We start from the raw sequence: 25,993 nt of genomic DNA on the forward strand, positions 1-25,993 counted from the left end.
AGGGTGAGCCCAGAGGACATTTTCCCAGTGCAAAATTTCAGTCGGGGATTGTTTGATATGAACATGCATGGTTGTATGGTTGCTTGGTGAAATTAAGTTTACTTAAATGTATATTTGCCAAATACATTTCACCAACATTATTAACACCAAAATCCTGAAAGTCTTGTTAAAAATAAAATGTCAAATAAATGTCATGAGAAAATGCATCATTTTAATTGCTTTCTGTCTCTTTACAAAATCCTCTGTTGCCAACACAATAACAGAGAATATAGCCTGTCATTAGCATACTAGACCATGTTTTTTAGGTTTTTTTGTGGTTCCAGTATGAACAATTTCTCAGTGCCACTCTCATTTATCAATTTCACACTTTCTCATCAGCATTGTATGATACCCTGGAATAAAGACGAGAAGAAAATACAGTGTTCATGTTTGTTTATTCATCCTGTCATTTATTAACAATTGTATTCCTTGTATTTTTGGCAGCGCCAGAGCCAGCTTTATTGGCATTACAGATCAGAAACTGATTTCCAAAGCAGCAATATGAAATAATAGGCAAAATATTACCAATGAGTATACAGAAATCTCAAAGACTTAGTATTTTTTCTTTTAAACATGTTAAGCCATCCATTGTCGTGCCAGCAACAGGTTCACACGAGAAGTGGTGTACTGACATATGTTTTGTCAAAAGAAAAATGTTTATCGTAGACTTGATGTCATGTAAACTCCTATTTCCTGATAGCAATACTAGCAATTTCAATGTTCTTTATTTTATTTTTGATCAACAATCACAATCTGTATACAAAAACTAAACCAAGCTCAATTTTAACATTCTGATTTTCCAAATTTAAATAGTTAAAGGTGGGCAACTAATGTAGCTAACATCTGTGCTTTGATGGTGCGGAGCCGTGCATCTAACCCACTGATACCTGCCTCCAACCTAGCAAATAAACTACACTTCTTACATATATTATTATCATCAAAGAAGACAGGCAAATAGCTAAACATCCGACACACTCCGGAGCAGGTTAAGTTAAGTGACTACTCTCCATCCTGGAGAGAAACGTTGAAAGGTAGTTTGTTTGCTTTGGAAATCTGAACGTATAGGTATATGCTATGTTAATATGCAATAAAGCCCCTTTGAACTGAATTGGCATTGAACTGTTTGAGAGACAACATTGGTTTAAATCAAATGAACTATTTTTATTTTACTACCCCTTAAATAATACAGTGATCAGAATTAAACAAATATATACTAATTATGCGTTCTTTTCTTGACACATAAGGGACATAATGTAAAAATGGGTTCAAAGATAAATTCTAAACTCAGATTAAAGAGCAATCAAGTTAATGGTCAGGTAAATAATCTCAAATATATAAAAGTAATTAAAACAAATTTATTTTACTGTGAAAATATTTTGTATTGAATACGACGGTATTCTCCAAAACTTCTGAAAAAATGCACTATGATCAACTGCACAGAACCAACCTAAAGTGATCTAAAAATAACAGCACGAAAATCGTATTTCACCTTCAAAATAAACATCTTTCCTGGAAAACACATCATGACCACGTATGCTACATATCTTGTCGTGATATTAAATAGAACATTGTGGGAGGTTTTAAATGAGAACAAATAAGACCTTTCCACTTAATACTGAGACTTTTTTAGTGAAATGTACTGCAATAATTACCACCAAAAACACATTGTGACGTGAGTTTAGTTCTATTTTGAAAAGTCCAACCGGAACACCCCATGATCCAATCCCTCGCTTTACATTTTTTCATGTCGCCGCCATTTTTAATCCTCAAATAATAATACAAAACAAAAACAAAACACACACAAATGATATGCTTTTCTTCTTTTTCTTTTCGCGAAGAAGTTACGAAAGTTTAACAACCATCAAGGGGTTTATCAGAAATCTGAAAAAAATAATAGACACTCTAGTGACATCACCGTTTTGAGGCAAGTATACCACAAAGACGTTGTTAATGTGAGGAAACGGCTGGTTGTTAAGAGCTAACGGTCGACGGACGCGACGATAGTATTTAATAGTTACAGAACAGAGAGCCGTTGGATCGAGCCGTTCGTTTCCAGTTGTCAGTTGAGACGTAAGAGTCTGGCTTCGTCTCAACGTTAACTTGGTTGTTTGTTGGTAAACATCCGCGCAGAGCCGTCGACCCCGATGTTTCGGAGACTTGACTGGCGGATGTGGAAATCGCTCCTTTAATATCCGCAACTTCCACCGGAACAAACCGAACTCATTCTTAGTTTATCTTCTTAATTTTTATTTGTAACGTCGCAACGTGTTTACGTGATACGATGAGCCGCGTGCGCTCAAAGCTTTCATTTCGGTGTCGACATGCAGTGGCATCTTTTGCACACAAAAAAATGTACATGTAAAAAAAAATAATGCATGCTTGACGTTGTAAAATTAACATTCCTTGTGTAAATGTATAAGTTCCTTTGTTTTTGTAACTGTACTCACCACAGCGAACCATTACAAGGGTGGGACGTAAAAGTACAATTTACCATCAGTACGTTTTTGAGGTTTTAGTACTTTATAATTCTGCTCGACCCTATTAAAGAGGTTAAAATATGTCAGTTTCCATGGATTCAGCAGCTGTAGTTTCCAGATTTTTGTATACAAAGCCCATGATGATCTTGTTAAATATAAATGCATTGCTATAACAGTGCCTCTACTATCAAGTGCTGCAACATAAAATAATAATATAGATAATAATTCAATAGTGACAAATACTAGTTGTTTTGTGCATAATACAGAATTGTCTCATGTCTTCAAATTTTTTTTTTTTTGTTCAACCTACTGTCCAAAACAAAGAAGAAAGGAAAATGTACAATGACATCAAAAAGCAGAGAGAAATAGCAAATCCTCATGTTTGAGAAGTTTTCTTATGTGCTCAACAAACACAAGACACAGCATTACTAAACTGTTGTGAACTGTCTGTATATTATGGTTTTCCCCAAAAAGCAACACCACAGCAGTCACATCTCGGAGTGCTCTTGTTTCCCCTCGCCTGACTGGTATCACTGTGTTTCTCCTACCTGTCAGCAGATGTCACTAGTGTATCTCGGGCAGCAGCTACTGGAGGCAGTGCGAGGTGGACAGGACGATGATGTCAGAGCCCTGATGGCCAATGGGGCGCCATTCACTTCTGACTGGGTGAGGCCGATGTGCGTTAATTATGGAATAATCTTCAAGCTAATCTGTAAGTGCGAACATTCGTCTGCGTCCAAAAAAACAGAAATTGTCAGCTCTTCGTTTTGGGACTCAGTCAGCCTGCAGTGGCATAGTGACAGTAATGCTCAGGCGTCATTTTGAGCTCAAAAGACAGAAAAAACATACATCACTCACATACTCAATTCAGTCCTGTCTGCAAACGCACTTTCTCGCTGTTCAAAGACGGTAAAACAAACCAAAAACTGCACATAGGTACAGGACAACAAGGTTGCTGCTCACGTGTGCCATGAAATAAACTATATCTGAAGGATGGAAACCAACCACACGCCATATTCTCAATTAATATATTCATCGTCTGGACTGCAAAATGTAAAACAATACTGAGAGAGTTTCCTCTCAATCTTTTTAATGTAAAATGTTAAAACCTAAAAGACGTTCAGTTTACGGTCACACAAGACAAACAGAAGAAGCAAATCTGATACAAAAAAAAAAAAAATGATACAAACGCTGAATAATTAATCGGTATTCAAAGTAGTTGCCCACCACTTTTTCTGCTGATGGACTAATCTATTTATACTTTACACTGACATTAAATCTCCATTCCACCATAACATACAACTTTTATGAGTGTTTATCTTTCTAGAAGCACAGAACATTTAGTGTCTTTTGTATAAAAAAAAAAGTCTTCCTAATTAGCATTTTTTTGTTTATTCAATTGGTCTGCAAATTGATTTTGAAAAACAATCAAGCCTACTTAAAATAACAAATAAACAAAAACCCACAGGCAATTCCTCTTACTCTATCTATACGTAACATTCATTTATAATTCACCGCTCACGGGCACCGTGCACTTCACTAATGGGGTTTAATTGAATGTCCTCTTCCCTAAAGCCACCTGTAGCTCTGCTGTACAGAGCATATGAAGGTTCTCAGAAATGATGGCTTTTAAAGTGGAGTCCCGTCATTCCCCTGGGACAGTGTGTCACACTCCGCATGACTTAGTGGATTCATGCAACGTGATGGTCACATTTTTTAAATAAGCAGAGAAATAGCAGCAGATTTCACCTATATTTATCATATATACATATATACATATATATACATATATATATATATATATATATATATATATATATATATATATATATATATATATATATATATATATTTGGTTTTAGAACGACGACATCCCATATCTTAAATATGTATGTATGCATGAATTCAAAATTAATTAAATGGACCAGAAGTAAAGCTGACTGTGTGAATATAACAGATGATGTTTTGAATTTCTATTACCTCCGAGTGTCAAAGCTGGTGGATTAGCTGTCGCGTGTGCCGCAGTGTGTGACACACTCCCACATCCGTAGTAATTACACTGAGAAACGAACGCGGGACGTCATTTTTTCTCAGTTGACAGTTTGTGTTAACGGTAAATCTGACATGCCGGGAGCACGAGATCATTGTGAAAATAATGCAAGAATCGCGAGGGGTACTCTTCAGGTTGTGGAAGCAGTCGGCATAGTGTGTGTGGCTCTGGGGGCTTCGTCAAGTCTCAGGCTACATCTACACCAATTCGATCTCCGTCCACACGGCAACCCTTTGGTAACGCATGTCACATGACATGACAGAAAGACTGAAGACTGAAGTTTCACAGACCTGGATGTTTACCAGGCAGGGTGTCTGGAGAAAGCAGCTACTTAGTCGCATTGTGAAGTGAACTTGACCCCTTGAAAAGGACAAAGTGTGTGGGTCTCTGCACCTTTGCTGCATTCAGTTTTTCATCTGTCTCTCAAGAGCCGGCCAACTTTGTGGAAGTACAATACTAAATCCTTGATCGGCTCACTCTGCGGCAGCCTGAAAGTCAGAGGAATTAGTGTGGGAGTTGGGGAATTGAGTTTCTGACCCAGAGACGATTGAGATGTACTTCATCCCTCCGAAGTGACCCCTGTCAAGTTCCCTATTAAACACTGAGCTGTTGTTGAACTCAGTCTCTGACTTCATGTGATCGTGCAAAAAAAATCTCTTTCCCTGGATAAAGATAATAAAGAATCTCTCTCTCTCTCTACTCCTTTTTTCTCCAGCTGGGCTCATCGCCTCTGCATTTCGCCGCCCAGTGCGGCCATCACTCCACCGCCGAGGTGCTGCTGCGTGCCGGGGTCAGCCGGGACGCCCGGACCAAAGTGGACAAGACCCCTCTTCACATGGCCGCCTCGGAGGGTCACTCCACCATCGTGGACCTGCTCGTGCAGGTGAGGAGAGACATCCTGCCGTGTGTTTGGTCACATGGTCATTCCATGTTCATGTTTTACGCTTAAAGTAAAGTATTCTGATTATTATGGAATGTAGTAGGTGAGATGCTCAGGTTGGACCATAAAGCCCTGCTCATCTTAATGGGCGAGGGGCGGGGCATTGTCAAAGCAGGAGAGGGCTCAACCCAAACTCTTACTATAAAGTGGATAGCAGACATGAAGTCTGGGTCTTTCAGGGGTCCCTCCCACAAATTGTTTGAATATGTTTGTTTTTTTACATTTTAATATTATATAGATACATTCTTTAAAAAAAAAAAGTCTGAAAATACACATTACAGTAACATGAACATATTATGTTATTCATATTATTATATTATACGCCATTTTAGTAATACAAATATTTAATTTTGACCATGAATCTTTATGCTGGCAAACCTCTGCTAAATCTCTCTGCAGCACTTATCCATGATGGTGACTGTGCGACTATGGCTCAGTGGTTAGCATGCCCGTCTTTTAATCAGAGGATCGGTGGTTTGATCCCTGGCTCTGCTAGTCCCTGTCGTTGTGTCCTTGAGCAAGACACTTAACCCCTAATTGTTTCCTGTAGCTGTGTCTACGGTGTACAGAGCAAAAATGTAAGTCTCTTTGGATAAAAGCGTCAGCTAAATGTAATCTAATGGTGAACTAGTGGCTGAGTATTGTAAATCGAACAGCCTGGTATTTAAGCGGCATTAAAAAATAATGTTTATACACTTCAGGTCACCCAGCACTTCATTGTAGGCCCAGTTTAATAGGAAACTACATTTTATCCCTGCTCCAGGGATAGCTTTCTCTCTCTCTGTTCTTGGTCTGGAAAACGTTAAAGACTCCAGGTCTTAATACGATTTGATGTCCGACCATTAGGAATGTCCTAAATTGGAAGTAAGGGGTCAAGCCCAAACCATGAACTACGGATCCAGACTTGTGTCCACATACCATTGGCCACACTCTGTATGATCGAAGTGTCACATCCTGAATAAGACATTTTTATTATTATTATTATTATTATATGTAATGTGTGACAGATGGTTTCAGTGTGTGCAATTGTTTCCCTGTGAAGCAAAACTCATTTGAAGCTTCTCATATTTTTTCACCGTTGTTAGATTGCGTCTTCGTCACCAACATCTTTTCTCATCACTTCCCTTTTTGTCTCCCTCCTCTTTGGCGTTTGTTTCCCTGCCTTCACCACGGGGGGGCGCCGCGTCTTCGTGCAGAACGGCGCCGACACCAACGCCAAAGACATGCTGAAGATGACGCCGCTGCACTGGGCGGCCCAGCGCGGCCACAGGGAGGTGGCCGAGCTCCTGCTGAGGTACGGCGCAGACGTCCGCTGCCTCAGCAAGTTCGACAAGACGCCCTTCGACATCGCCATGGATACCAGCAACACCGAGCTGATGATACTGCTACAGGTGGATGGACGGAGGGGATGGGGATGGGGAGAGGCATACTGATAGAGAGAGAGAGATGTGAGGAGTAAGCCAGACCGATGAAGGATGGACATAAATGGGTGGAGGACAAGAGAATGGAAAGTCAAAAGAGACGTGAAGATGAGGAGGGTGGGGAGAGGAAGAGAGTGAAGACAAAAATGATGCAGGGGGAAATAAATAGATAGAAGGACGGACGACTGAAAGGGAAAGGATGCGTGAGGCATCCAAGGAAGAGGACTCAGGTCATTTCTGTTTCTGTTGGTTACAAAGCCAGGTAACTGAACAGCAGACATTTGGGGGAGGAGAAAGAAACAGAGAGAGAGAGAGAGAAAGACGGACAGATAGATGAAGGCGGGTAAGACGAGGAGAGACAGATGGAGCAATGAGGGGCTTGTGAGAGAAGCAAGGCAGGGAGGGAGAAAGATGGACAGAGATTCGGGGGAAGAGAGAGAAACAGAAAGAGGAGGGGGGGCTTGGTGAGGAGAAGAGAAATGGGGGAGCCGGGGAGATGAACAAAAAGACAAAAGAGAACGAGACGAGGCGTCAGACTGCAGGCTTCGAGACGCACAGCGGTGCCCCTGTAAATAAAAAAAACAACACACGTTTGATGTTTTCATAAGTGCGACTCACGAAAAGCTCCAGTCGGACTCTCCCCGGCGTTGCCATGGTTTCAGTGGCCACGCAGGCTCCCGCTCGTCAGACAGAAACCGGTGCAAACGGCCCTCTGCCTGCCGCCCGCATTTAGAGAACCCTTTCACACAAGACGGGACTCTACATCGTCGGTGCAAAACACAAGGAGAGTCCACACTGGTAAATCAAATAATTCATCGTGGTGCGAGATTAAGGTTGAAATGTCGTGGACGCAGTATTTCAGGTGGAAGAGTGTGGTTCCCCCACCGAGGCCTTGCGTCACGGAGGTGAGGCCTTTCGGGCGGTGCGTAGGAGGTTCTCGTTGCCGTTAGATAACTCCTCTCCTTGGACGGGCCCTCTTACCACGAAGCCAGGATGCAGATAGTAGGGCCTCCGGCGAGAGCAGCCGGTTGACCCGCTGCGAGGCGGCTGCGTGCAGAAGGGCGCCGACACATGTTCATGACACATAAACACCCACCTCAGCCATGAAATGCTCTCCCCCCTCTGGGGGCACGATTGAAGGGGCTGAATCACAGTGAGTGCACCATGATACAGATTTATTATCTGAAATTAGAAGAAATGGTTTGATCAGATTGAAGATGCAGGCAGAAGACCACCGGTACGGGAGCTGAGTGATGTGCCGCTGTGGTCGAGAGCACCAGCAAAATGTAATTTAGCAACTTAAAAAAAATAACGATATTAGTATGAGTGAACGTTACGTTGAGAATATTTCCCCTGCTTTTACAGTGCCGTCAAACGGCCCTTTCCCACCAGGGAACTGAAGCCTGTTATCTTGTCTCTCTTCAAAGTTTTTTACCTCGCAGAACACCACCAGCACAGATTCACCAAATACACACAATAACACGAGCAGCCATAAACCAGCAGCTCCCTTGAGAGAAAAAATGATGATGTAGCAGCTTCAGTTTTCTGTCTGACAGCAACGTAAAGCAGAGTGAAAATATTCTAAATATATAGTCGGCTAATATGGATTTCATTAGGTGGATAAAATACATTTTGCTGCTGCCAAACTCTTCCCCCCTTCCCCTTTAAGTCACTGCAGCGCTCTGATGAAATACAGCACTTTAGCTGGCAAGAAAGAAATGGAAAATATTGGGCATTTCACGTTGTGGCCTTCCATGAAATACATAACCGTGTTTCTCTCCCTCATCAAGTCTGTGTGGATAAAAGGTCAACTTCAGATGGAATCACGTCGCTGCCACACCGCAAACGAAACATCAGTGGATAAAGCTTAAAACAAACTAGTATTTTTTTTTAAACCTCAGCCTCCACCTATCGCGACCATCATATTTTATCCACCATTAACCACACAGATTGCACACTGTGCTCGGAAATAGGGGCCAATTTTAGAAAAGGAGAGAGTCGTAACCATCAGTGAAATAAACACAGCACAGATCTGATTCACCTTCTTCGGGGCGTTTTCAACCCCCCACGAAAACAAACTGAGACTCTTTCTAGAATGAAACTAGTGTCTAAAAGTTTCAGTTACACTGATGATATCTGCTTTCTTATCTTGTGTGTAAACCGTTTATCTTTGGATAGATGAAACAATTGGAATAATCCTATTTCGTACATCAAAGTGTTTGATTCCGTTTTGTGTCTGTTATCTGATTGGATTACACATTCAGTTGAAATGTCTCAAAACTGCACTTCACCTCTTTACTGTGTCCGTACAATCTAAATTCAACAATAATTTCAAAAAGAAAAGCCAACTAATAATTAACAGCAGGTCAGCTGAATCACCGAGAGTCAAAATATCACTGCTATTTTATAATACTGGCCTGTGGCGTCAATCTGCGGCTCACGTGAGCCATCTCTGCGTTAACTGTGCCAATAACGGGAGCTGTGCGGTCCCTGCACGCTCTGATGGTTTCGTTATTGGATTAAATCCAAAGAGGCAGACACGAGAAAAAGCTCATTGCTGTCGCCAGATCAACTCTGTCTGGCGGATTTTCTGGAACCAGTGTAGCATGAAAGCACGGCGGGATTTACGAGCTAGCTAGCTATCGGGCAAACTAGTCTCCTGGTAGGATCTGGTTTCTGGCACTTTGTGCGTAATTCAATAAAGAAACTATTAATGCGTACATGGGTTCCTGTCCAAAGGACGTGATGAGCTCTACTTCCTTATCCTCTTGCGTTGGACTGAGGGCAGTGTAGCCAGTGTTGCACAAATAGCCTGAAAAGTCAGTTATTGCAAGTTTAAGCACTTTCAACAGTTCTGTTTTAGGTTTGTGCAGAATTTGCCCCACTTCCTGTTTCTTGGATTTAGTCACATATTATTTAATTTGAAGTCTTTTAACTGCAGTAGAGCTCAATATAACCACCGCTTGTGCGCGTGCGTGTGCGTGTGTGTGTGTGTGTTTGTGTGCAGGACGGCATGCAGAACCAGGTAAACATCGAGCCAGAGTCCCACTACATCATCCGTGCCGATGGGCTGGTCAACCTCTCAGAGCTGGTCCCTGCCACCAAGACCAGCACAGGTAGGCATCACACAGGATTTATCCGCCAGTTGTGTTCAGGTGCAGAGACGAAGAGACAACAATTATGAACGAATAGGTGGAAGAGAGGGGAAAATAAAATTTGACTCAAATCACGGACTTGCTGTGTTGTCTCAAGAGACATGTAGTCATATATTAAAACATCTGGACTTTACATTGTGTAGAATTACTCAAATGCTAGATAAAGGGAGTGATGAATTATTGCCGACTCCGGGCACGGTTCTCGTATTCCTCACAGAATACACCTTAATTTAACTAAACTTAATTTAGGATTGTCCTTCATCCACAGAGCGTCTGAACACGTTCTGGCCGTGGCTTAATTTTAGAGCCGCGTGATGTTGTCGCAGTCATCCCACGCGGCGGCTGTTACCTAACGTGAGCCAACTGTTGTCTTCAGGCAAGTCGGAGGACGTGACGGCCGCCGAGTCGGTGGAGACAACCATTCAGCATGTGGGCGACGGCGGGCAGAGGGTCATCACCATAGTGACGGACCAACACGGCAACCTGCAGCCGGCGTCCCTGGGCCAGCAGCTCTTCTTCACCCTGCAGGGTCAACAGAGTGAGTGGGCAACAGAGCGCCCTTGTAGACTGACGAGGAACGACAAGCTAAGAATCATGAATAGAGATGGCCTCTAAAAAATGTAATAAAAAAAGCAGCGATATGCCAATAAAAGAAAATAGGCCCTCTAGCAATCAGATAGTTGGAACATTACAACTCTGCAGACTTCACACGAGCAGACACACTGCTGCTGGGACGAGCTCAGACAACCTCAAGACGACATTGCACTTCACTTGCATCATGAATTTAAAAATGAGCCGTGTAAAACTTCAAACACATCCTGAAAACAAAGTACTGTCAGTGGCAAAAGCTGCTTATTAAATGGATTTCTATATATAAAAAAGTAGAAAACATGACTATTTGGCATATTGGAGGTCGAGTGTGTTTATTCAGAAATAGTGTTTACAACAAATGTACAAGCCGGAAGCAACTTGAAAACCAGCTCAAGGGACAGTTTGGCTTCTCCTGAAGTGGGATCGTATGAGGTACCTATCCATCAGGAGATGAGCAGCAGTAGATGAGGTCCGACCCAGTTTAGAGAAACAGACAGTGCCACAGGGACATTTCATTGCTTTACCTTGCTGTCAGACAGACAGGACACACACACACACACACATATATATATATATATATATATATATATATATATATATAAAACCTCGCTTGGTCCTGATCTGTTAGTTTGGGTGATTTTCTGTGTTTTAAAGGGTTGGTTCAGATTTTCAGCCAAACAATAACATTACATTCAACAATAAGACAAACTAACTGATGGTTAGACCAGCCACTTTGTGTTCTGCGAGGTATAACTGTTGTTTTTTGTCAAAGGAGTTGGGTGGTTTAATTTAAAGTATCGCTTTCACTTAAACTGATATTGATTTACTTACATGGGCCCTTTATTAGGTGGCTAAAATAAATATTTTCGCCGTCCACAGCACTACATTGCTTTGCTACCGTGCCGGGTTATGTCGGACACCATCTACTGTAGTAGTCTGACTGCATAAGAAGCTCATACAACGCCACAAGTAAGAACAGGAAGGTGGTTGTTACCAAACCAAGGAGTTAAAATATAACAGAAAGAGATCTCCTCTTAAAGGATCATCAAAGCATCATCAAAATGTAAATATATTTACGCACCAACCGATCATGTGACCCTTCTCTGTTCTGCGGTTGCAGTGGTGGCTTTGCCAGCCGGCGCAATCACAGAGGAGGTTGTCCTCGAGGAGCCTCAGGAGGCCACGCCCACACGCAAGAGGAAGACAGACCCCGCAGCCAATCACATCAGCGTAAAAGACAAGGTAAGCCAGGAGGACCTATAGGCACATATCAGCTGTTTGAACCTTTTACGCATTGGGATAATCACATGACTCATCTGCAGCGTAGGTTTTATGGCAGCGCCATGTAATTACTGTCAGGAAGTTCAGCTGAAAGGTCTGACTTGGTTCTTCAAAACGAAAAGTACCTTTTAAAAGCGAAAGTATCTAAAAAAAACAAACGGTTTGTCATTCAAAGTAATGAAAACCCAAATTTAGTAGTGCTAGTTTAGTAGTATTTTTAATTCCCATACAACCAACTCTGCTATCTTACGACATCTTCAGTTGTCGGTTGGTTTATATTTATGTGAGTCTATTTCCCATATTTACTGCTTATGAATTGAAAGCTTCCATTATGTAATTGTGTCTCTGGTTGAAGCTCATTTAACTAACATTAAAGCAGTTTAACACATATTTCTTTGGAGCTATTTCGTCCTTTAATATCATGACCCTAAAGGGCGCATTCCAGTTAATTCAAATGCGGGAAATGTAATTTCACTGGATGCTTTGACCGCTGATTTGTTTCTTTGATTTCCAGAAGGTCAGTGAAAGTCGCGAGCAGCTGGAGCGGCAGCTGCGGGAAGCCAATCTTAAAGCCCGAGAGTACCAGCAGCAGCTCCTGCAGAAGGAGCAGGAGGCCGAGCAGTACCGCCTTAAACTAGAGCAGGCCATCGCCTCCAGCAACAGCAGAATCAACAACGGCATCGCGGTGGTATCGGACACCTTGAACGACGGCGCCACAGTGAAGCAGGAGCAGGAGGAGGAGACGATGGTGCAGGAGCAGGTGGAGACGACAGAGGAAACTGGAACAAAAGAGGCGAAAGAAGTGAGGAGGGAGGGCGCAAAGGTGGAGGAGAATGTCGTCTGTGAACTCCCAGAAGACGCAATTCTTGTGAGTGAGCGCAAGCTGGATGTGGAGATCGATGCCACGGAGGAAACGCACAAGTCCTCCCCCTGCCGACGAGGTCGAGGGAGGGGCCGAGGGAGGGGCCGAGGGGGGCGCAGACGCTAGCTTGTGTGTTTTATCTATTATTCTATTTAATTAGTTTTTATTACCTTTTTTGTAAAAGAGCTACATCTTTTATAGGACTTTACATCAAGCACACACTGAGCCTGGAGAGGACATTCTGGCATCATCATGGACTTTATCTCTTTGTGGTTCTTAGCTCCGGCTGTAATTTCACAATGAGGCTCCATACTGAATGGTAGCTGAGCTATGGGGGCAGTGCTAGCTCACGGATGCACCGTATTATGCACCATATGTGCGTGAATTCGTAATTCAGATCGGGTCTACTACTGCGTCCATACAATCCAAATATATAAAGGCAACTCCGGGAAGATGGACCTTCACACTTAGCTTTTAGCTGTGGCGACTTGAATCAAGGATTTCTTTCTTGGAATATTTGAATCTTAAGAATACTGGCAGATTTTAAACATTTCACCTTCACATTTTGAAGTATTTCTTTGTGTTTACATCATTTTCTTTTATGACATGACTTGTGCCGAGGGCCCTCAGGTAGTGATGCGTCGCTCGGTGATCGGGCCTCGGTGCAGGTGCACAGTACGGTCAGAGACACTCATGAAGCAATTACAGTAAGAGCCCTTCATGCTCTCTTATCCAGGGTGACCTGCAGCGAGCAGATAGGAGCTCAATGTCGGCCACAAAGGACACTTCAACAGAACGCACGGCAGTTGACGGACACACTTTTATCTTTTCTGGGAATCAAACCTGCGACCTTCAAATATCTAAAGCTCAACTGCTCATCCGCCGTCAACTCAGTTACTTTACTGTGTGGCGTTTTGGGTTTAACGTGATCCAGAACGAGACGGATGTGCAGGGGGAAACAACAGGGAAGCTGACAAATGACATTTCAACGTCAATTATTTTCGACTTGTTTGTTCACATGACGGTTTTCCCAAATGTCTTTTGGGAGCAGCAGTAGTGCCATTATTGACGAGAACTAATTAGCCAAGCTGGTTTGAGGGTTTTTTGGAGCCAAAAAAACCTTTTGATTAAATGGCCAAAAGCAAGTCTTTGTCCGCTAAGAAATAAGTGCAGTCATCAATAACACAAGCTTGATTGTTAGTTGTTTTTTCTTCCATTAATTATACAGCCCATCTTCTCATTATTGAAACTGTCAGGGGAAATATGTTTGCTGGTTCACACTATAGAGCTTTATTCATCAGGATATTTTATTTTTTGGAACTTTGTAAAAAAAAAAAAGTAATTATGTAGTTATTTTGTTTTTTCTGTTGTTTTTATCATCTGAGGCAATAAACGTCACCCCAAAAACATAATGTGTACTTTTGTATTTTATTGAGCGATTTGGTTGTTGTTTTAATTAGAGAAACACATTTGAATAAAATGATAACATGAAAATATACTTAATCATTTAAATGGTAAATACACAATATCAAATAATATATAAACCCTTATCTAACACATTTACTAAAATGCTCTCTTAATTTCTGTGCATACGCTTACTGGTTATTATCTGCATGTGAAATTATAATTCATGCAAATGTTCCATTTTGTTTAAGTGGAAGCGTTTATCCCCCAGCTGCACTTGTGAAGCTCTCCAATGGTCACCAGCGATGACTGTCATTACACTGGGCAGCTCCCAGTAGGCAACAGCCGGACGCCGTGATGAGCAGCATCGTTGCACTCAGCCGTCGGAGTAAAACCCTTGAGACGTGAGCACAAAGTGGCTCCGCATGCGGGGGAGTGCGGGGGGAGGGTTGATTGTGAGTTCTTGAACAGCTGTCGTCCTCTGATCTAGTTTTTAAGGGCAAAAGCAGATCGTGGTTGACATGAATCTTGACAGACTAGCTCCGGACTTAAAGCTAGGAGGAGAAGGCAGCCCTTGTTTGATCCACCAAATTATTTTCTAGCCCTCAAAGCACTTTGATGGATGCTTTGAAGGATGTACGAGCACTAACACAGCCTGAGATAACCTGGCGGGGGCCCTCTGGCTGTCCCAGAAGAGAGGCCCGGAGTGACAGCACTTCATCTGTCAGGGCCCGCCCTGAGGCTCAGAACAGCCCGCCGGAGGAGAATGGCTACTGTCATCTTCAGAATCACGTTTCTTTAAGTCACGATTTTTGGTTTTATCTCCCATGTTTTGTTTTTAATGGGGAGCTAAAAAAAAAAAGAACCATAGATACAATCCAATAGAAAAGATCTAAACCTGGAAGGCTATCTCTCTGTTTAGCTCCTGGATTGGCAGCGTTGATGTGTCTGTCCACCACTGAAATATCTCAAAAACTACAAGATGGATCGTGATTAATTTTGGTTTTGACATCTGTGGTCCTCAGAGGGTCAACCATGGAGACTTTAGTGATCCTCTGACTTTTCTTTGATGTTGGCAGCCTTTTTAGCAATCTCCATCCATCCATCTAACATCGTGGGTATCGAACTCGTACATGTGTACATCTAACACGTGGTTTTATAACTCATACATGTGTACACATAACATCGTGGGTCTAGAACTCTTATGTCCAACACTGTGGGTCTAGTACTCGTACATGTACATGTCCAACACCATGGGTCTCGTACTTGTGCATGTGTACATCTAAAACTGTGGGTCTGTTTGCAGGGATTCATTCATACTTGGGAGTGATTTGTAATCACTTTGCTGATCCATCAAGCCCGAAGCTGATTTCACAAAGGTAGACTTTGACTATTGCTTAGATCTAAACTACTTTTCCAATATTTCTGTGAAAGGTTTGAGACCTGAAGCATTTTTGAATAATGCTGGCAATCATCTTTTCTTGGGTGCCAGTGTTCCCTGAAGCTTCACACTATTCTGTGAAATAGGTGACAGACTATGAACCGCAATGGCTCTCGGAAATAAGAAGAATCGCTGCAAAATCAATTACACAATATCAGTAGTCCCCTTCCTTTAGTCCTCTTGCACAGCTATTCACATTCACAGGGGAACAGTCCTCTTCCAAACTGCTCAGACACCATAAAATTAACTGGAGGCTGAATAGTGAAATGGGCCACTTGGAAAAGGGAATAAATTCAGCGTATAAGGCGTCTGAGCATCGGGTGGAAATAATTCAATTATCAGAGCCTTTCTTGAATATGAGTCATGTTGCATAAAGCATGACTGTGCTATCGATCCATAATGGTTCATGTTTACTGCCACTTGCCGTGTAAGGGCGTGTTTGGATTGGATTACGATCTTTGTTTGGCGTGAGCTAATGAGATTTCTGAGAGTGAAAATGAAGGCTTTTATTACAGAATGATTTGTTTCCATTTTGCTCGAAAAAGATCAGTGTCGAACGCCCCTCGGGTGACAAAAAGGTATTTTTGTGTGAGCGAAAGGTTTTCGGAGGACTGAAGGTGTTTTTCCTTCACGTCAGAATTATTCTTTTTAAATGATGGATATCAATGTCCCTTATCCTGAGATGGTTCGCTATACTCGCTCTGCTAGTGCAACAAACTGTCGGTTTCCTGGATGACATCCACGGCACTATTTTGACTTTTAAAATCAAATGAGCAAACAGTAAAAAGGCCTCAGTAAAGACGTAGGTTTTCTCTTATATAATAATCCAAAATAGCGGAGACTGCACATTTCAGCTCGCATTTCAAATTCTGATCCGCTCCAGCTCCCCTAAAATATATATTATATATATATATAAACCTGTGGATGTGTGATATCAGCAGAATTGTTAAGTAACACAGAACAGATGCACAGATTCACTGGCAATTCAGACGTCAAAGTATTCTTGTGGTTGCTTCAATGTGAGCAATGATGCAGGTTTTTTTCAGGGGGGGATGCAGCAGATGATTGCATATCAACATATTCAGCGTTGCGTCGGTGTCAGAGGGAGGATTGTTATTCTACATGGCGTTCTGGAGGGTCTCGGCTCGAAGAGCAGTCTGGGCCTGGAGCCCGGAGACTTGTGTGTTGTGTGTGTGTTTGTGTGTGTGTGTGTGTGTGTGTGTGTGTGTGAGTAGCCAGACAGTGTCTGGGTTCACAGAAAACCAATCGAGACACCTGCCGGCTACCACTGCCAGTCCCTGATAATATGGAGAAAAAGAATGCATTGGGCCTCCGGCACATACTGCCGCCTTGAAAAGGGCAGGTTGGGCTCGGAAGAATGTTTTCCTCATCCATCGTTTGTTTGCCCTCCACACCTGTGACTCTGACCGGCTGGTGAACGAACCCTAATGAAATAAAACACATTAAAAAGGCAGTTTTGCTCTCTGATCGTTTTTATTAGAAAAAAAAGAAGGAAAAAAAGAACGGTGGCTCGAGGCGGAAAACAGATTGAAACAAAACGGCTCCAGTACAGACAGGAAAATAGCTGCTTGAGCAACTGACCCACAGCTACAACATCAGGATTAAAGCACTTCACCATTTATCATGCACGGAGGAGATACTTGGCAAGAAATACATGCGGGGAGGGGACACACACATCACCTCTGCACAACATCGCAACATCTGCGATAGGTAGGAAAAGGCCACAGCAGATCACAAGAACACCACACGTCATCGAAAGGGGCAGAGATCACTTCCTGTCCCGGCCAGAACAAGAGCAGGTCAACTTCTTTTGAGCGGTTTCTTATGACATCTCCGTGAAGTGCAAAAGAGACAGTCGCAGCAGCGACCGGCTGATTTTCCTGCGTCTCCGCTACACCGACGATACTGTAAACAATCTACACTATAAGGCGCACAGTTGAAGAATTTGCCCAAGGAAAGAGCCACAACATCAGTCGTAAAGTTTTCACGTGAAAACACATCATCTTCTTTATCGTCAACACTCTGCAGCTGCGGCATACCAACTGTCAATATACCAACTGCAGGCAGTAAAATGCTGTTTGAGTGTCTTCAAATGGGCACTACGCAAAAGAACACACATTTAAAGACAGAACATTTGAACCCATTGTCTTTCTTTTTTCCTAAAACATCAATCTAAACTTTGTTTTGTTTTTTCTTCTTCAAATTAGGCACACGGTACAGCACAGTAAATGTTTTTTTTCTTCAATACCTCTTTTGGTTGTTGACATCGAAAGGACATGGACACTGAAGGGCCCTCCAGGACTGAAAGGACAAATTTTAGGTTTTCTTTTTTTTTTCTTTTCTCGCACACACAGAACACTTGTCGTCCCTCACTGCTGGCACTTGTCTGTCCAAACCTTAAACATTAAAGGGAGAACACCTCCATGACAGTTACCATCTTTGTGATTATGTAACCTGCTTTAGGACACCAGTCTTATCCAACTGTCCAGAAGGTAAAAGCCACCACGGAGCATCCTACAAAGACTTAAGGCATTAAAATTCCTCTTCGCCTGAATCACATCAGTCGCACAAGGTCTGTTGGACCTTGTGCGACCATCCACAAATTAAATGAAACCAAATACCTCAACAACCTCGACTATTTACGCGTTTTTTGTTTTGTACTATTTGTTTTTTTTAAACACTGATTGTCTACATTATCAATAAAAATCTAAGTACGTAAACATGATAGGATGTAAACACTGTTAGTACCTCAAAAAGATAGTCAACCCTGTGTGAGATGCGAGAAAAACACCAAAGTCTTCCACACATGAGATGGAGGAACGAGGTAGTCCAAAGGAGAACTGATGTGAGGGGATGGAGGCGGGGGGCTGGCTCTTGTTCAATCGCTCGGACTGAGGGTCTGATCAATAATCTTCATAGCATAGTTCTGGTTGTCTTGTTGTAGTTGAGAATTTTCAGATTTGGCAGGGAGAAGCTGTGACACTGTTGAACTCTGGTTGGCGCTCGTTCCGACGACAATCCGTCCTCGAAAACTCTGAACTGTTGTTTTTCCTGGTGAATCGGCAGACTCGTGTTGTTTTAGCAGCCAGATCATCTTCTATTTATGACATTTTTCTTTATTCGAATTTGTACAAATGCAATGCACTCTCGGGGCCCCTCAGACGATGCGGTAATCGAACGTGTCCTTCTCGGTGTGGTCTGTCCAGTTGGACGAGGGCATGCTGCGGTAGGGGTCCAGCAGGATGCGGAAGCAGCGCACTATGAGCAGGGCCAGGAAGATGAAGAGCAGCAGCACGAAGACGAAGGCCGCCTTCTGCTCCAGCGTCAGGTAGGAAGGCACGTGATGGCCGCCACCTGACGAGGACAACGTGCTGCTGAAGAGGCCCTCGGCCATCCTGGGCACGTCCATGCTTGACCGTCTCGGCTCCAGCTCTTTTGTCGGTTGCGGAAAGATTTTTGAAAGAGAAGATGGGCTCAGTGGACCTGTGGGAGAAGCCAAACAGACGGATTATACCGGAGATCGGGTCCTCTGTGGTTAGACGAATGCAAACAAGTATATGAACCCAATGTAATCGTAGAATCAGGAAAAAAAAAGTCCTATATAAAGGTTTTCTATTTATGCAACCCGTGGCACAAAGCTGGCTCCCTGAGTAGTCTTTACTCCGGGGACTCTTTTGGCCTTGAATTGCTGCAGCTCCGGGGGTTTGAATGGGCAGTTTGAAACCACAGCCTGCTATTACGAAACGTCCAACGCTGTTTACGGTTCATTATATTCCTCCGCAACCAATCGGCATCACTTTGTATTCAGTGGCACCATTTAGTTTTAAACATGTTGTTGGCATGCAAACAAACAATACAGGCTGGCTCACCATCCAGGTATAAAGCGAGCGACTCCCACGGGTTCCCCTGGTCTGTAATAATGTGATCGTTTCTTTCACTTGAAAGAGGCTGAATTAAACATTCAGAGCATCTGTGATTTGAGGGGATTGCCTTCACCCGGCTCGCAACGAGGAGATGGCCAACGGCGCTAACAGTGCAAACAACGGCAGCGGTGCTGACAGAGCTAACGACGATACCCTGAGGGGAGAACCAGAGCGGTGGCACGGCGTTGAGAGTGACTTCATTCTCCACTCAGATGGACATATTCTCCACGATGTCTGCAGCAGATGGCTGTTTGCAGCGGTGTTAATGCTCTGACTTTCAAGTTTAGCCCTTTTAAGTTCAATATCAACTGATGTGATGAATATGTTAATGTCGTCCCCTTAAAGGGATATTCTACATTTGTCTTATTGTCAACCAACCCCATTAAAAGACAACTCCTGTATTTTGTGTGGATCCAAACCCTGTATAACTTCTTACTCTGCCGCAGAGCTCTATTGCTATCAAAAAGACCACGTCAATGGGCCGCACCTTTACACTGGAGGACATGTTCCTGCTCTCAATATTCAAGCTCTCAAGAGCGATACATGTGTATTGATCCACTGCTGAAAACAGTCCGAAACAAATGCCTTATTTACTCCTGAATGGACTTTGATGAAAACTACAACGTCCAGCTGTTTGAGGAAATGGCTGAGATCTTTTGAAAAAATAAAACAGCGTATTTGAAGGTATCTTCAGTAGCAACCAGCGGGGTAAGGGCCGAGAGCCACAGACTGGGTTAAGAAGTCGTGGTTTTGAGCAGGTTTTAGTTTTCAAAATGGGATTTGTTGACAATAAAAAAAAGGGAACTGGGGGTTTGTCACTCCTGAGATAGCCGTGTGCAGCAATGATCTGCGGCTGGTCACAATGGGTCACAAAATGCAGAAACAGTCACCTGTAAATCCGAAAGAACATCCAGCTTCCAGCTGCTGAGGCTAGTTTGTTCGTCAGCTTTAGGTGCTTAGGCTCTCTTCTCAGAATCAGATGTAATTTTATCACGACCGATTTTGAAGTAACAGCTTGCAGCTTTCTGTGTGGATCATTTGTTCTGGCAAAAAGAGGCCCAGTACAAGAAAGACATTTTGAGAAACCGTTGGCTCGTCTGTTCTATAAAGAGAGTTGGGGGTAAATTCATCAATCCAAAAAAAGACCCAGCAGGATCGTTGAGCAAAGTAATAGCTGCAAACCACTTTTACAATTTGTCTTATTCCTTTTCTTACAGCACAGCGCGCTGAACACCCGTTATTTATGCAGCTTCAGGGACACATCAAATTCGTACACCAACGTAATTGCTCTGAACAAGCATCATGAGCCGTCAAGACATAATTATATCAACCAAACTTTCTGGCTTGTAATCAACTAAAACAAGGTAACTATTGATGCTATTAGTGTGCAGTTCAACTAAAGGAGGTTTCTTTTCCCTCATGGAATACTTTTTTGAAAGCCTTGAAACACTGTGAACTAGGAGCGCAGACCTCCGCTATCGCCATTTCTACACCCTAAAAACAAGGTGTGTTACCGCCTTAGGATTCAGATGGGTTCGTCATGGGCCCGTGCTGCACCCTCCCACTCCCGAATTTTCCGCAATGCTGCTGACAAACAGAAAACACGAACGCTCTTGGCGGAGGTAATAGTCCAACAAATTTACAAGAATAAAAAGTGCAAAGATTAGAGGAACATTTTGAATAATTTATAGTGTGAGGTTGCAAAAACACGTTTTTTTTTCCTGCTTCCCCATCCTGGTAAACTTCTCACTTCTGCTCCGATTTTACTTTTGTGTGGCTGTTGGGGGGGGGAAACACACTTTTTGTTGAATTGTGGCGAATGCAGCCCGAAATTTCCTCGACAATAAGTCCATTACATGGACTGACTGCAGGAAGCAGCTCTGCAAAGTGAGAGCAGATTACAACTCATTATTGTTTCGACGGGGGGTCCAAATAAAACATATTTTTCCACCTAAACGTGTGTTTTGTAAACCTGAAGACATGGATACAGCAGCTTGGAGGGGGGAGAGGGGTCCAAAGGGTTCGATGCCAGTAACTCTGGCTTTGCTTTGCTTAATGGGCTAAACCAATCAGACCAATTGGGATCGTTAGCCGCTTATCAGTTGCCTCCGAGAAACATTTGCACGACCCAGACTCCAATCTTTTTCTGGGTATGCGTCCTTCGGTCACGCTCCTGTAAGCGTGAAGATCCGTCAGAGAGACTGACAACCACTTGGGAGGGAGGGAGGGGGGTGTTCTGGGGGTTCTTGGAGTGACAAGACGGTCAGAGGGAAAAACATCTCCATAGGCCTCTCTCTGGAGAGAGACAGAGAGCAGCTTTCAGTCCTGCCTCGCTGATCAGCATCCTGTAATCCATCACACTTTAAACAAAACAAAAAAATGATATTCCAGAGGCGCGATACATCGCCCTCTCCGCGAGAAACGATAAGTAACGAGCCATTTGTCCCCCATCATGTCAAATCACAATCTCGCCTTCTTGTCAACCAAAGTCACAGTGGTGTTTGCCGAGTATTAGCACTTTGGGCCAGAGACCAATTTGCCATTTTGTTGGCAGGTTACTCAACACACTTCAAAGACTCCCATCATCAGCGACATGACTAAGCGCGCAATAGTTTGGAGCTTTTCCTTGACAGTCCCACGTCGAGACACGCTCGACATTTAAGCTATTAATGCCTCGACAAGTTTTGAAAGAGATTTATTTCTTTTTGTTTTTCAAAATCAGATCCCTGTCGTTTGAAGAAGGTCACGTTATCTGTCTGCTCTGATCACCAGCTGATGCGTTTCAGGGAAGATGAAGAAAACAATAAATCACTTCTGGAGCCCTGAAAATAGCCTCCATGATGACAGAAATAGAGACACCGCGTGTCTCATTTTTGGAAAAATGAACTGCATAATATAAGCGTACAAGTTTATTTCGGTCCCATTGTGCTGCATCAGGGATGGTCGGCACGGCGAGGAGACGAGATGAAACGATGTCAGGCACCCAGAGTGAAAATTGACGAGGAAGTGACGCGGAGCCAAATTTGGAAACAAGGCAGATTATGTTGAAAAGTTGATTTAACGGGCTGCAGGCCTCTGTGTGTGTGTGTGTGTGTGTGTGTGTGTGTGTGTGTGTGTGTTTGTGTGTGTGTGTGTGTGTGTGTGTGTGTGGGTGGGTGTGTGTGAGTTGACTGTGACTAATGGAGAATTCAAAATGCATCAGAGCAGGTGAAATGAAACGGTTGAAGGGAATTATTGGACTTCATTTTCCAGCATGCTGTCAATCATTTTTCAATATAAAATGTCATGCGTTATTCAAATGACTGCAACGGCAACTGTTGAATGGACACTTTGAGGCATGCCATGTACCAATACAGTATATAATAGTAATTATAGAAACAGAATGACAGATGTAGAAATGTACATTTTGTTGTTTGTTCTTTGTTGTCTCGAGGGAACATTGTTTTTCACTACACACACACCGTTTGTGTATGTGACAAATAAACCAACACATGCACCTTTTAAAAACAAACGCAGTGAAACACCAAGGATTGGACAATTGTAATAGAAAAAAACATGTTATGCAAATATGTATTAATAATTCAAACGATAGCTCTTTTTTTAAAAATAATTTGGCAGGAGTTAAATATTTTCTGTGTAAAGAAATGCAGGCAAAAGAGGAAGAAAGGCGAGCATGAGAACGTGACTAAATATGACGCCACTCTACATTAATAAAAGCTAAGAAATATGAACGCACTGAATCTGAAAATGCAACAGAGTAGTACGCACAGGAATCCTCGCGCTGGTGAAAGTCTGACTTCTGTTTGCCTCGATCCAAACGCATGTAATCAGATTGTGATCAAAGGTGGACGCACCCGCAGCTCCAACGCACGAAAGAAAGAAAAAGAAGCTCAACAACAATTCCACACAAAAGACAGAGAGACAGAGAGACAGAGAGAGAGAGAGAGAGAGAGAGAGAGAGAGAGAGAGAGAGAGAGAGAGAGAGAGCGAGAGAGAGAGAGAGAGAGAGAGAGAGAGAGAGAGAGAGAGAGAGAGAGAGCCGCCATTTAAATGCACGTATTAAAAACCTGCACCTCTTCCTCTCTGTCTGATCCCGGCTTGGCTTTAACGAGTCACACGCAGCCGGACTCCCCCCTGCGCTGCACACACGTGGACGCACAGAAGAGACACAAAAATACGCCTCCCGTGTCGGCGCAGCTTTCACACCTTTACAGCAACAACATCAACAAAATCAAAATATGTCATGCACATGTTTGAGTGGGGGGGGGGGACATTCGTGCGTGTGATTCTTCCAGCGGAGTGTCAATGCGGTCGTGAGTCGGCTGCGGGAGGAAGAGACCGGCTGCGTAAACACTAACCTGTTGGTTTGAGGGGAGCTCGGGGATCTCCGTCAGCGGCGGCTCTCCATCGCAGACTGGAAATCAAAATCACAGCAGCGGACGTGTTTCGGAGACCGCAGAGCTCCTCACTTGTTGACAGAATGAACAAACAAACAAAACAACAACAACAAAAAGCCTCGCAGTGGCTCGCGCTCTCCGGTCGGCAGACCTCACCCTCTGCTGTTCCGCTTGTGTGTGTGTGTCTCCTCGTCCTCACGCGCCGCTCGTCCCCGCAGACGCACACGGGGATGCAGGGATGTGTAGTGGGTACCCCGTCGCCGCTGGCAACCTGTTGCCATAGTAATATCCTCCAGGTAGACTACACTGTACGCGCGAGGGGGGAAAGGTGTGGCCATGCTACCCCGAGTCTATTACTAATGGATCACATGTGTCATATTGTGATTATGATTCAATCAAAGTAATACTATATATATATATATATATATATATATATATATATATATATATATATATATATATATATATATATATATATATATATATATATATATATATATATATAAAACTATATCTGTATATATGTACATACAAAATATATACATACACATCTATAAACACATATATACTTACATATGTACAGTGGATACGTACAGTTTTTTGTACATATATACATGTACAAATATGTACACATGATTATATATATATATATATACATACACACATATATATATATATATATATATATATATATATATATATATATATATATACATACACACATATATATATATATATATATATATTTATATATATATATATATACACATATATATATGTGTATGTATATATGTTTGTGTGTGTGTGTGTGTGTGTGTGTGTGTGTGTGTGTGTGTGTGTGTGTGTGTGTGTGTGTGTGTACATATACACATATAGCAATATACATCTATACATCTATATATAGGGAGGTACTATCAATGTAATCTTCTACATTAACAACATGTCTACAGTAAAATCATTTTCACGCCCAACGCATCAACAGACTTTGCTGCAGGTTGGACTACTAGTTGCTCTGCTGTGCAGCCACAACGTTGAGCTGAAGGTGTGACGAGCATCTCAAGCGGAAAACACTCCCATGTGTGTGTTGTTATGTGTTTTTTTTTTTATAACAAGGTTGAGAGCCTTTGCTGTCTTATTCTGACACGTGAAAATCCCCTCAGAGCTCCGGCAGGACGTGACAGTCCATGAACCGAGTGGGTCAGAGTGACTGTGCAGCTCGGGGAGGCAGGGAGATGAAAGGTTACGTAACGGCCTCAGTTAAATGCTGTGTAGCGTCTCCATCTAGTGGCGGGCAGCGAGTACTGCAGGGGAGAAACAGATTTAGAGGGTTTTTTCTACTTTTATTTTTGTGAGGGGGAATAAATCATAGAGATGAACATCAGAAGCTCAACAGCAGGAGTCTTTGAAATGAAGATATAATTAATTATCTTTTTATCTATGTACCCAGCTTTAGCTTTTAATCTTCTCTTGATATTCAAATTAATTCAATTTAGATAGATATATACTTTATTAATCCCCAAGGCGAAATGTGTTGTCGTAGTAGCTCCTTACACTTACAGACACAAAATAAACACACAAAATAAAATATAAAAACAACAGGGATGAAAAATTATATATATATATATATATATATATATATATATATATATATATATATATATATATATATATATATATATATATATATATATATATATATGCAAATTAAATAAAATATAATACAAATAACTGGAATGAAATAAAATATAGTACGTGTGAAATGATTTGAAATATGTGTACAGCTGTAGAGTATTAATTCATTAATTTAAGAGGTTTAAGGGGGGTTATGGGTTTAAAACCCCTTTAAACACTTCAAAACAAGTTATTTTAGATGAAGCTGATTCATGCATGAAAAAGGGATGTAGTGAAGGGTCAATTTAGTCAGACCTTAAAGTATAAAATAAGGGATTTTTGTATCACAAAAAAATGTGAACAATACAAGTAACAATACA

The 25,993-nt window shown here is 42.4% G+C and overlaps 2 protein-coding genes across 6 annotated transcripts; one reads left to right on the top strand and one right to left on the bottom strand.

Annotated features, from left to right (window-relative positions):
• Positions 1–1,776: 1,776 nt before the first annotated feature.
• On the top strand, positions 1,777–14,209 carry gabpb2b (GA binding protein transcription factor subunit beta 2b). 3 transcript variants are annotated; one of them, XM_068570428.1, is made up of 8 exons: positions 1,777–1,963; positions 3,075–3,182; positions 5,282–5,449; positions 6,703–6,897; positions 9,935–10,043; positions 10,459–10,620; positions 11,794–11,915; positions 12,469–14,209. In XM_068570428.1, exons 2-8 carry the CDS (start codon positions 3,075–3,077, stop codon positions 12,940–12,942), a joined length of 1,338 nt encoding a protein of 445 aa, XP_068426529.1. In that variant the 5' UTR covers positions 1,777–1,963; the 3' UTR covers positions 12,943–14,209. The 3 variants fall into 3 exon arrangements, with proteins under 3 accessions (XP_068426529.1, XP_068426530.1, XP_068426532.1); XM_068570429.1 differs by lacking the exon at positions 1,777–1,963 and adding an exon at positions 1,994–2,109; XM_068570431.1 differs by lacking the exons at positions 1,777–1,963; positions 3,075–3,182; positions 5,282–5,449 and adding an exon at positions 5,479–5,516.
• Positions 14,210–17,146: 2,937 nt separating this feature from the next.
• On the bottom strand, positions 17,147–24,247 carry LOC137780759 (cortexin-3). Of its 3 annotated transcripts, none has more exons than XM_068568961.1 (2): positions 23,964–24,247; positions 17,147–19,165 (listed from the first exon to the last, which is right to left on the bottom strand). In XM_068568961.1, the coding sequence occupies exon 2, from the start codon at positions 19,089–19,091 to the stop codon at positions 18,840–18,842; it is 252 nt and encodes an 83-aa protein (XP_068425062.1). In that variant the 5' UTR covers positions 19,092–19,165; positions 23,964–24,247; the 3' UTR covers positions 17,147–18,839. The 3 variants fall into 3 exon arrangements, with proteins under 3 accessions (XP_068425062.1, XP_068425064.1, XP_068425061.1); XM_068568963.1 differs by lacking the exon at positions 23,964–24,247 and adding an exon at positions 23,679–23,817; XM_068568960.1 differs by lacking the exon at positions 23,964–24,247 and adding an exon at positions 23,374–23,488.
• Positions 24,248–25,993: the final 1,746 nt, after the last annotated feature.

Source organism: Clinocottus analis, unplaced genomic scaffold (assembly GCF_023055335.1).
Source record: "Clinocottus analis isolate CAN_PGR_092001 unplaced genomic scaffold, fCliAna1.0.p SCAF_9, whole genome shotgun sequence".
NCBI lineage: Eukaryota > Metazoa > Chordata > Actinopteri > Perciformes > Cottidae > Clinocottus > Clinocottus analis.

Coding starts and splice junctions, on each gene's coding strand:
- gabpb2b (XM_068570428.1), top strand. CDS start 3,075: ATGTCACTAGTGTATCTCGGGCAGCAGCTACTGGAGGCAGTGCGAGGT. Junction 3,183..5,281: donor CGCCATTCACTTCTGACTGG/GTGAGGCCGATG, acceptor TTTTTTCTCCAG/CTGGGCTCATCGCCTCTGCA. Junction 5,450..6,702: donor TCGTGGACCTGCTCGTGCAG/GTGAGGAGAGAC, acceptor GTCTTCGTGCAG/AACGGCGCCGACACCAACGC.
- LOC137780759 (XM_068568960.1), bottom strand. CDS start 23,428: ATGCGTTTGGATCGAGGCAAACAGAAGTCAGACTTTCACCAGCGCGAG. Junction 19,166..23,373: donor TCACCAGCGCGAGGATTCCT/GTGCGTACTACT, acceptor CTTCTCCCACAG/GTCCACTGAGCCCATCTTCT.